The 12,309-nt window shown below is 36.4% G+C and overlaps 1 protein-coding gene across 2 annotated transcripts in view; it reads right to left on the bottom strand.

The window, feature by feature from the left end:
* Nucleotides 1–12,309, bottom strand: part of BCKDHB (branched chain keto acid dehydrogenase E1 subunit beta) — a 132,012-nt gene that overhangs the window by 102,951 nt on the left and 16,752 nt on the right. For both annotated transcript variants that reach the window (XM_080388130.1, XM_080388131.1), the window contains exons 4-5: nucleotides 4,525–4,658; nucleotides 3,746–3,901 (exon numbers count right to left, since the gene is read on the bottom strand). In XM_080388130.1, the coding sequence (XP_080244256.1) occupies nucleotides 3,746–3,901; nucleotides 4,525–4,658 (290 nt within the window). The remainder of the gene's footprint in view (nucleotides 1–3,745; nucleotides 3,902–4,524; nucleotides 4,659–12,309) is intronic.

A 12,309-nucleotide genomic window follows, 5' to 3' on the forward strand; every position in this document is an offset into this window, starting at 1 on the left:
AGGTAAACGGAACAAAAGAAAATCAGTTGGATTTAAAAAAAAATACGTTAGTTTAGTAAAATTAATGTAGATATATGACAAAAAAAATTCAACTGAGTGATCCTCACTTGGTTGGATAAAGATTCATCAGAGCAGGACTGGAAGATATTCAGACTTAGTCCAGTAAATTTTGAAGACAAAAAAGAAAACAGCCATTTAAAGTTGACTTCCTTTGCTTATGGTGGAAGCCTGAAATTTTTTGTTCATTTTGGAAATTAACAAATACCAAAAAAATACCTGAAACTATTATCAAGCAAAGAGAAAACTAAGCAAGGCTTCCTTCCAGATGCAATCTGAAAACTTGGAATGAAAAAATATAATTGATTTCCCAACAGAAGAGTCAATTTTGGATAACCTAAAAGAATGTTGGTTATGAACAGGAAGTTACGAAATTAACACAATTTAAATGAAAATACAACCAAAGAGCTCAATTCCCTCAAAACAGAAGGACTAGCTAATTTACATTCCAGAGATCAAAAAAAGCTGATACATGCACCATGTCTACTAGCAAACATTTTTATAGCTGTGAAGTTAGAAGTGGCCCCTTCTGACTGAAAACATTTTTAAAGAAAAAAAAATATCCATGTAACTACAGACATGTTAGCTTACTGACTCCAGGAGTTTCCAAGGTTTCAAAATATTTTTGAGATTAAGAACATTTAATTATACAAAAGTAACAGAAAAGAGTCCAAACACCACCTAAATCTGCTATCACATCAAATTAACTTGATAAGTGATTCTTCTAAACAAGGAAGAAGTAGTCTATTAATATTTCACCAAAGCATTTGGTAACAGACACATGGGAAATTACCAAGCTGATGGATGTTACTAGTGCAGCTTCTTATGGGTCATTTTTAGAACAGACTTTATTTACCTTATTCATTTACAATGTTAAGTTGAAATATGGTAATGAAAACTATTCAAAAGCTGAGTCATCACCGCTGCAGAGGATGATACCAAAAAGACCTAGTTAACATTGAGAACATGACTGACAAAAGCAAAAGCAAACCAAACAAAGCATACTGAGAAGTCACACATTTAAGAACTACATTTTTGTTATAAATTTAGAAATCAGCAGTAAAAATTCAGATTTAAGTTTACTATCTGCTGAAAGGATGACTATGACGCTATGCAGTACAGCCCTAAAAATGTAAAATAACATAGCCAAGGAAGCGTTAATTCTAATGCAAAATTCACTGCTAGAAACTCAGCTGGAATACTTCATGACTATATCAACTGTTCTGGAAGAAAATGAAACGGGTGCCAAAAAAGCTTCAGAAATTGTTAACACCTCTTTGATAGTTTGATTTGTTTAGCCTAACAAAACAAAGACTAAAGGGAAAACAATTGTTCTCTTAGTATATTAAAGGGAAGATGAAGAACAGGTAAGTCAAATATACAAGTTAGTCAGGAACAAATTTATGCTGGAAACAAAAAGAAAGCTTCTAGCCATGACAGCAAATATCCAGGAGCAGTCTTACAATGGAATGAAGAGTGTCAATACAGTAATTTTGGAAGACTGTCTGATCCATTAAGATATACATCCTCACCACAGTACACAAAAGATACAAACAACTAGCAATGTCCTCGTCACCCCAACAGCCTTGTCTTAAGTACTAATTGATTACAGTCCTTCCCTTGAACAGCCAGGGTTGTACAAACTCCCTTTTGCTTGGGAAATCCAAACCCCACTTTTCACTTAAGAAAAACACAAAATAAAGGTCTTAAGTCAGGAACCTGCCACAGCGTTTAATAAGAGGGCAGTTTTGAATATCCCTCTCCCCAAAGATCAATCCCACCCTTCCCAGATTGTAATACATGGTCTTTCCTCCAGCACTTTGGAGAAAATATGCAGAGATACGGGACTTTTGCAAGTGCATCTGAACCACAAGTTCATTTGCATTTCTGGATTCATATGTCAAGTGCTGGCATTGGATTCATTCAAAAAAAGACCTGCAACCTTGAAGATAAGGCCTTCAAACATTAATAACTGCATTAATGAACAGCTTCACCAAAAAAAACATTGAAGGAACAATATTGTTTTCTCAAAAATACAAAATTCTAAAGATAGTCCAAAATACCTGTGCATCAAAAACAAGCATATTTTTCTACCAGATCCACAGAATTTAATGTGCCTTTTACCTTTAACTGAGATGACAGATGTTAGTGATAGCAACCTATTTTAGACTTCACCCAAGAAAAAGTGAAAGAAAATGAAAAAACAAGAAGAAAGATCATAGATGAGAGAAAAGTAATTATATAAAATTCTGACTAACTTATTCAGAAAATTAAGCACAGTAGCACTAGGTTGCTATGAATTAGAAAGAATTTTGATCATTAGAGTGGACCACTAAATCTCAGCACTCGGTTCAGTATAAAATGATTTGGGACTGACCAAGATGATCAGCATAAATTAGCTAGACCTGGCATCAAGTATATTAATCTGGTAAGTTATCTTGTGCTTCCATATGGTAATAAACTACTCTGGTTTTTAAACTAGCTCAAGAAACCATTTGATTCAATTACATGGCAAAAGACTTTGTAGATTGCATTTGTCTATATTAGGAAATATTTTCAAGTTCAGAACAGGAACACATCAACGATCATAAAGAACACCCAAAGACAAAAATACATTCTGGTTCTCAAACATCATGAAATAAATAAAACATGAATAATACAAGATTTTAAGTCAAGAGAAACAAGTAGGAGAAATGGCCATGGCCTCCCTGTAAATGAGTAATACCAGAGTCTTTAGAACACCAAAATTATATATAGACAATAGATTAAACAGATAAACAATGAACATATGTCTTAAGCAAAACCAGTAATTGTATGCTGAAGTCTTCCATGCTAATCAAGCTATGAGTTGTTTCGCAATGGACTGGATGCCTACTAACCCAGAAGTGCAAGTCCATAGACAAAAAATTTGCTCAGAAAAAAATGGAGAGCTGGCAGCCATTGCTCTCTTAAACCTAGGATGACTAGATCCCATCGCTCCCTCTTCTCCAGGAAAGTTGTATCTATCTAAGCAGCACCAGGAATCTTAGCTTCAAGGGATGCCACTGTCTCATACAGCGAGACAGTTGTCATGCAGAGCATCACAGAATATTTAAGGTTGGCAGGGACCCCCAGAGGTCACCTGATTCAACACCCCTGCTCAAGCAGAGCCACCTAGAACCAATTGCCCAGGACCACGTGCAGACAGCTTGTGAATACCTCCAAGGATAGAGGCTCCAAAACCTCTCTGGCCAACCTGTGCCAAGTGCTTCCTTATACTCAGACAAAACCTCTCGTGTTTCAGTTTGTGCCACTGTCTGTCACTGTCATTCATATAAATGAATTCAATAACACACTTAAGACAGATGCAAAAAGAAAAAGGAAAGTACTATTCATTGCTGTTAGTTTTTAATTTCTGTACTATACTGGACATAAAACAGATGCAAAATGCATGCTTTTAGTGCAAAAAGCACACAAATACAAAATCCTATGTCTGCTAAAGACTGCTCCAATAATACCTATAAATTCTCAAACACTTAATGCAGTTTAAGAACTGCTAGAAAAGTTTTTAATTAGCATAGTCAGATATTTTGTTGTGGACTTACTTCCATTCTTCTTCCCCTGCCTGTACTCAGACTAACTGTAGTCCATTAAAAAACAAAACCCAAACAAACAAAATTAAATCTTCATAGAGTAAGAGCTACTGTACCTTTATTCCTGGACAGTGAGCAAAAAAAGCTTCTGGACTTTGAGAGTGATATAGTGCACCATGACCCACACAGCCCCAGGGGGCTCTGATGGTGAGGTTTCCACAATTAAACAGATCTCCAGAGCGGTAACGGTATTTTGCTGCTTCGTTAACAATCTGGGAAGATATACACAAACAAGTACCATTCAGTCCAATACCTTTAGTTATGCATCACCAAGCCTCTTAAAATACATGAGATGTAACTCCATCTGCACTATGCATAGAATTCAGAGGACAAAGAAGAAAAGAAATCCTGCAAGTCAGTGGAAAGGCAAACATTTTCCAAGGTAAATGAAGCAGTAATTTAGCATGTTGAAGTTAGAAGCCTAGGGCTCCAGAGTAGCCATATAACCCAGTTTCCCCTTTCCCATACTGTCAACCAGCCCAGTTCAAAACTGTAGTTTGCCCTGTGGACACTTGGCAAGCTGCAGAAGCATAGAGAAGTAAATGGGAAGACACAGCTGAGGAATTTAAGGCTGCTGAAGCCAACGCAGCCACAAAACCAAAAACAAAACAGAGACATTTGCTTCAAACACATCTTTAATTTCCATTATTTAATGAGCCTTCAAACTAGCCCTGGCACCTTCCTGTTTACTTAAAGCATGCACAAATATTAGCAATACAGCTGTGGATGTATTAGAAAAAATTACAAATTCAAACCAAGTATTAATGCTAACAGAAGAGTAATTTAAACAGTCATAAGAACCCTTTTTACTTCTCTCAAAACTATTAGTACAAACCTGATCAAATGCTGGAAAAATATAATCTGCAAACTGGATTTCTGCAATGGCTGTAGCACCAGCAACAGCAACTCCAATACCAAAGCCAACAATTCCTTGTTCACACAAGGGGGTGTTGAAAACTCTGTCTTTACCTATAAAAAAAAAAAAAAACAACACACAAAACACCACACACCACACAATTCCTTTAACACACGGTCTCTAAGTGGAAAACACAGCCCGAGAAATATTCAAGTTATAAACAAGTCACTTGCAATTAAGCATTAGGCTCTTTAGATGGGCTTTTTTTAGGTGTAGAAACAATAAGCATCCATTACAGGTAAAGATACTTCCATTTTAATTTGTACTAGGTCAGAGATGACAAGGAGAAACAAAATGAAAGGTAAGAACAGTTTCTATAGCTTACAGTGTTCTTAACACTTCAAGGACAACAGTATGTTCTTACGTATATACAGATAAGCATTCATATCCCCCCTTATGCTTATATGGGAAAGTATACTTACAAGCATTCAAAAAAACTTACAATACAGAAAAGTATTGTTACTTCCATTTTTTTCAGGCAGTCAAAACTAACTGTCCATACTTAAAGGCAGATGGATCTACAAGAGCATCTGTACGAAAGTATACTGCCTTTTGCCCACATTCTCCATAAGCAGTGCCCAGTCTTACCAGTGTCATCTTTTGTAAGGTAAGGCTGCACTTGCTACAGATTTAGTTTGTCTCCGCTTCTTGTTTAGAAATAAACTTTCAAAAAAAATTTTGAATTCCTGTGACTTAGTCCTATTATTGCCTCTGGAGATAAAAAAAGTTACCACAGCTAGCCCAGTAATTAAAATTTAATTTCAGATCAACAAAATTATTGCACAGCTTTTGAAAGAAAGTGGGGGGCTGTTGTCTGGATGTCAAACACACCCAACATTATCTTGATCAACTCTGAATCACAGCAAAGCACCTGGCAGATTAGAGAACGTTTTACAAGTAGAAAAAACTGCTAGCTCTCATTTCCAAGGTGTGTTAGCAAGCTGATCTCACTAATTTCCAGATGTGGGACATCTGTACTTTGTTTCATATCTCCTGGAAGAAAAATAATAATCTCTGATGGTACTATGCTCAAAAGTTATTCAGACTGAGTATGTCTTAAGTGACGATGTGAAAATGGCAGTAGCTTCGTGGCGCTGCCATTTATTCTTGCTGGGCATTTATTTTGCCAGCATGCTACAGTAACACTACTAGCCTGCGTATTTCTGTCCTTTCTTCCCTAGTACTACCGGTGTGTCTGGCACTGTCATTACAGAAAAACAGCCCCAGCCCTGAAAAATTTTCATTCCAAGCAGCAGAAAGACAGAATGCTCTGGAGAACCCTGAACTGAGGAAGATATTTATTGAAGATGTAACTTGTTTCCATTGTCCTCATAATTCAAGTTATACTCACTTCTAACAGACATCAATTGTGTCTTGGCTTTACTGCCAAGAATTAACAAAAATCAGTTCAAAAAGCTTCACACAGGAATCATCTCGTCTCTTAAAAGCTGACTAGAGAATATTTTAGTCACATCAGTACCATGCTCCTCCCATGCAGAGTAAGAAGCTTTGGCTTTCAGGCCTATTTAATCCCATTTCTACAGAGTAAATAGATCAGTAAACTAATCCATAGGATGGAGCAGGAGAATAACGCCACGGACAGATGAAAGAACTTCTGTAACAAGGAGAATGCAAGATTATTTGAACCTAGAGAAAGCATATGCTGCGTAAAATGTTCTCATTCCTGAAGGATGGCTGTAATCTCAGTTTCCAAGCTATACAGCATCCTCTGGTGCACTCCATCCACTGACAGATATCATGGTCAAGGAAAAAGGAATGTAAGTCGCAAATAGGCAGTTGCCCCAGGCCTTACCACCATCTGTGAAGGTAGGGAAGCCCTGCTTCAGATGCAACCACAAGAGCTGCCCCTGTACCTGTATCCATCTGTAACACACAAAACACTTGGCAAACATCTCCTTCCCTTTTTTTTTTTTTAATTTCATCTAGGGCTCTATGAATTGGGCATCTTGTTACCCTTCGCCTTTCACTGATGCATTTAAAATTTTAATTTAAAAGAACTCTCATTTTAATAAACTAAAAATGCATTAACATTACCAAGACATATTACTTCCCTGCTTCTTAAAAGTTGGCAGTTAAATATATTTCACTTCACTTGCTTACGTGATTTTGATATAGGATACAACCAGCAAAGAAAACACTGGGAAAAAAAATACTACAGAAGAGACCAAAGGAAAAAAAAGTAACAGTAAGTTTTCACAGTAAATTTTAGAATATGGCACTTTTATAATGAAATCAAATATTCAATTAGCTTTTTTTCCTTCATTTGAATTTCTATTCAATTTTTAACACATACCAATTTACTGAAATGCAGGTAAGTCTGCTTTAAAACTCTACCACATAGCCTACATAAATAGACAATAAATAGTCTGATCAGAAGAAAAAAAATCCAGACTTTGAGAAGTGCCCAGAAGTCAAATCATATTAAACCTACCTAATCTTATTCTTTATGAACATATTTTTCAGATTACACTGGAATATTATAACACATTGGTCCCCTAAATAATTTTATATCATCACACAAATTGAAAAGCTTATTTTACAGGATTGTTCAAATATATTTAACTAATAATGGATTAAAACTTCAAAAATAATTCTTTAATATTAATTTGAGGTAGGTGAGTGAATTTAAAACATGTTAGATCCCCCACATTAGTATGCCACTCTGATTCAAACTACATAATACATCCTAATAAAACTGCAGAAATACTATTGAGATATTAAATTAGCAACATGCTGCTGCTATCAGTGGAGTATGATGAAATAAAGTGAGACTCAATAAAAGCAAATGTGAAATATAACACGAAAGCTATAACATGATCAGCTTGAAACACCTAATTTGGACTTTCAGATCTAAAGGCATAATCCTGAAGCATTATGACTTAAAACAGTAAAGAAAGAGCCAAGTAATTTCTCATTCAATGACAATTACTCCGGAATAGTTGTGATTGTACAGTTAAAACAGTAATTCTGATCCATTAAAAGCACTTTACTGTTCATTAGATGAGAAAACAAGATAAAGAGTTTCAAGAGGTAGGGTCTTGAAGGACTTGCTTTTATAGAGAAAACAAAAAGATATACATATCATTAGCATAAAACAAATTATTAACTTCCCTGAACATCAGAAATTTCACGGCATCGCTTTAACCTTCTATTTTTATTGATATATGAAAATCATTACTAACACAAAATATTTAAACATTCAACATTTAAGGGCATTAAGCCTACATATTTTTATCTATTTCATTTTTTTTTCAAAATGTGAAAAAGGCAGTCAATTTTGAAAAACAACCATTCGTATCATCCTTTGCAAACCAGCTGAGTCAAATTTCAGCTGAAATCACACTGAATCAGACAAATAACCCAGAGATACTTTGTCTTTCCTTATTTTATTTCCATACCAATGAAGAAACGTTTCCTAAAACGCACTCTTCCATTACCTGTATCGGCCATGCAGCTCAAAACAAGCTAACACAAGCTCCATGAGCTGACTTGTCACTCCAGGTGAAAGCAGTACTTCTACATTATCTGAAACCAGATGCATCAGCCTCTGAAGACGGACATTATGCTGGTGTCCTTTTCAATTAACCTGCCCAGCTTTATAAACACCCCTAGTTTCAGTCATCTGAACAGCTTAGTGCCCCTTTCCAAGTAGTGTGGGAAGCAATATGCCAAACCGGACTACGTGAAAAAAGGTTGATGCTTCTCATCTCTTTATCCCAGTAACTCAGGAAGACCAGATGTACGTTAAGCAAGTGAATAAATACTCTAGAAGTGTTGCCTGATCAGGTAAATCTGAAAACATTAAAAACATTATGGAAAAAGCAGAATTTTATTAGAAGCCATTTTAAAACAATTACTTCATCCCCGATCTATTTTTACTTAAATAAAAAAAGACTGATCTTTGATTTTCAGAACAGAGTTGAACACCCTACAATCATCCAAATTACCACTGACCCTCTAAAAGGCAACAACTTTAAGGCAGTCTTAAAAGTCATCTATCTTCTCATCCGCCAAGAATAAAAAGTTTCATAGCAACCTAACAGAACATGTTTACAGACATGTGTAGTTGATTATTGTGCATTAATGCTTTGGCCTGCTTCATCTTTATTTGTTCCAAGCAGTCAGGAAAGAAGTATTTCAGATTTCAGTATCTGCAATTAATCATGTTTTTGTCTTAATTTAACTTCAAAAATGAGATACTCAAACAATATCACATCTCCTGTAATGTTAACACACCACCCAAGGCTCCAACTCTGAGTAATTTCACATAACTCTGCAAGAGCCCGCATTGGACTATGAGTGGTTTAAGTAGTACTGCTGGTGATTTAGTCAAAGGAGAGTGTTTTGTTCTGTTTTTAAGATACTTTTACATCACTTGCATTAAAAAAAGCATCTTAAAATATGTCAGTACTGAGTAGTATTAACAACATACCTGGGACACATTTTATTTGTCCCCATGATCACATTAACTTCCATTTTAAACATCCATTAGAAGGCAAATACGAATCAAACAAGCTAAGTATGTTCTATCCTCAACTGCAACCATGGATGCACGTGGAGACAAAGAACCAGAAAGAAAAGGCAGTCCCAGCAGATTAGCTGCTTTGCCACTCACTGGAGACTTCATGTAGAAAATTCAAATAGAAATGACAGATTTCCAATCAATCTTGTCTTTAATGACCTGTTCTAATCCTAGAATATAGAGGATTTTTCACAGATTTACATCTACAAAAGTCTACCAATTCTACTGCTTAGCATAATTTAACACAATGGATCCAGCATTCATACTTTTAGTCCCACAATCCCTTTTAAGCTCTGTTTTACAACTGGTGACACTGGCTACCTTCCTTTTCTCTGATACTATGTGAGAGGGCAGGCACCACAGCAAGTAGTTTGGTAAATTCACACTCAGCTCTTTTAGAGCTCCTGGTTGAACACAAAACCATTTTAGTAATTTCTCATTAATTTTAATCAATTTGTTCTACCACTTCGTTTATTAACATCCCAGCCACAGTTTTCCAGCGTTAAAAAAAGGATGTGTAATGGGCACTGTTCCTCTATAGTTAATACCAGTAAAAACACATTAACTTTCCAACTGAACATACAAATTTCAAATAACGGGTGAGTTTCTTCCCGTTTCACTTGTTTACAGGAGTCTTAACTAAGCTTCATTTGGAGGGGGCAAGGGGGGAAATCACTTGCACAAAACAAAAATGTATCCTTCTGAAGCACTAATCACCACAGTATTGCCCAAAGAGAAGGACACCTGTTCTCACAGGTAGCTGATAAGAACAGAAATTCCACACCAGTTTATCATTTATTCCATTGAAATAACACACATTTCTGCAGAATACTTGAAGTAAATTGCAAATTAAGAACAGCTGAAGGGTAAGTTTTCCTTTTAAGTTTCCCCCAGTCACTAATTCCAAAGCATTCACACATTTGAAAAGACATGAATATCTGAACTAGCAGTTCTAGCTCAGTGTTCTCAACACATCATTCTTACTCAAAACCAAAAACCATGCAGTTTTCTTCCAAGAACTCTACAGTTCCAAACCGCACTTTCACCTCCTCTTCCACAAGATACTCTTACAACAACAGCATGTTTACTGCTTTTTCATTTAATCCTTAATCTCAAAAGACCTTAAACAATATCAGAGTCAGCAGAACTCCTGAAGTACAAAGAAAATGTTACCATGGACAGGGAGCAACCTCCTCAATTATGTGCAAATTCTTATAATCTGCACAGTTACTGAATTGAAGGTTTGGAAGGAAAGGAAACTTGCTTTCTGGTAAAAGTAAATTCTTAAAGTTGTTCACAGCATAAACATAACATTAAGCATTTACTCAATTCTCAGTGTTACATATAAACCTATAAATGAGGGAGCACCCAAGTAAACTTGTTTATAAACAACAGCTCCCTTTTCACAAAGCAAGGAGAGAAAACTTGCCATTTGGCCCTCTTCCCCACTTCAGATTTCCTGTCATTTGTGACACACTACCATCCCACCAAAAGCTAAAGAATAAACCAGAAGTATTAAAATATATTACCTAATTATCTCCCTTTCTCAGGGAGGAAGTGGAAACAGAAGGTATCAAGCAAGGTTAATGCAAAGCCTTGGCATAACTTTGAATGCTGGTAAGATTGCATGTCATTTAATCTTTCCATGATGAAAAAGCCGCCAAGGAATAGTATAAGCAGGAGGAAGATCAGATTCTTTTCAGGTACACAGTGACAGGCAAAAAAATTACACCAAAAGTGGAAACTGATTATGTGAGGGGAAAAAAACTCACTGTGACAACAGTCAAATGCTGGAACAAGCTGCCCAGAGAGGTTGTACAAGCTCCTTCCTTGGACACACTCAAAACTTACCTGGACAAGGCCACAAACAACCTAAACTGGCTCTATGCTGAGTACTGGTTTGGACCAGATGACCTTCAAGGTCTTTCCCTTCCAACCCTTATTAATCTGTGATTTGTTAACAGCCCCAAGCAGGGTTACGTGCTGACTGCCCAAACTCTTTATGTCTGTACCTGTCCTGTTGATGAAAGCATTTCACGACATTGATAAAATAGTAGTGATTCAGCTCCACACTGCTCAAAAAAAATATTCCATAAGCAGCTCACATCAGAGTGGCAGATTTCCTCACCAGAATTTCTTTTTACTGATGACTATGCAGGTAGGCCCACTCCACACCAAATTCCTTCTGATCATCTGGCTCATATACTCAGTTGTATCAGCCTAAAGAAAAAAGCACGATGCCTAACTGCACCAAGGCATCCAAGTGTTCCTCCAGCTATGATTAATAACATTCCTTGCTCAACCACAAAAAAACTGCCTTGTGAGAAGCACACTTGCAGTAAAGCGTAACTGATTATAAAGTTAGACATGCGAAGCCATACCAGATGACAGAACGCTTACTTGCAAAAAATATGCCCTAAAATTGACATCTACCAAACACTTATATGTGGGTATAACCAAGGGATACGATATCAGCCTTAATTAAGAGGTTTAGGTTAGTTCTATGCATTTTCACACTATCTGCAACATCACATGACGTGACAAGAGATCCAACAGGAAAATACATCAGTGTTACCAAAGCTAAGTATTACATGCTAATGAAAGTTCTGCTGTAGTAGGCTGGGTATACCATGTGGATGACAAACTGAGGAATAACCAAAAATTTGTCAAATACAAGGCACCCGCTCCCTCACTCCTCAGTATCAGTAGTGTAGAAATACTTTATAGTAAATTTGGAAGAATGCCGAGTCTACCCTAAATTGTGAAGCAACCATTCTCAACACAACAGCAAGGATTTAATGCTGCTATAGAAATCCTCAGGAACAAAGTGCTGAATGACCAGTAATCTACAGCAATGAAAAACATCTTACGAATCTCACTTGTAACCATGCCTGTCCCTTTACAATGCAGAGCATGTGCATAAGAAAAAGCAATTAACTGATCTACATATGGTGCTTCCACACAAGTGTGAAAACTCCTTGCCAAGTTTTGAGGATTTAATGTTTCTACAAATTAAAGAGAAAGGAGATGTTTTATAATAAATTACTAGCATCTTATGTCAGCCTGGAAGATGGCTCTGAATGAAGTTAAATTAAGATTAACCTGTTCCTCAAAATGCTTCTGCTGCAAAGCTGTTTATACAATTGACTGGACTTGGATCA

The sequence above is a fragment of the Falco punctatus genome (genome assembly GCF_963210335.1).
Source record: "Falco punctatus genome assembly, chromosome: 5".
NCBI lineage: Eukaryota > Metazoa > Chordata > Aves > Falconiformes > Falconidae > Falco > Falco punctatus.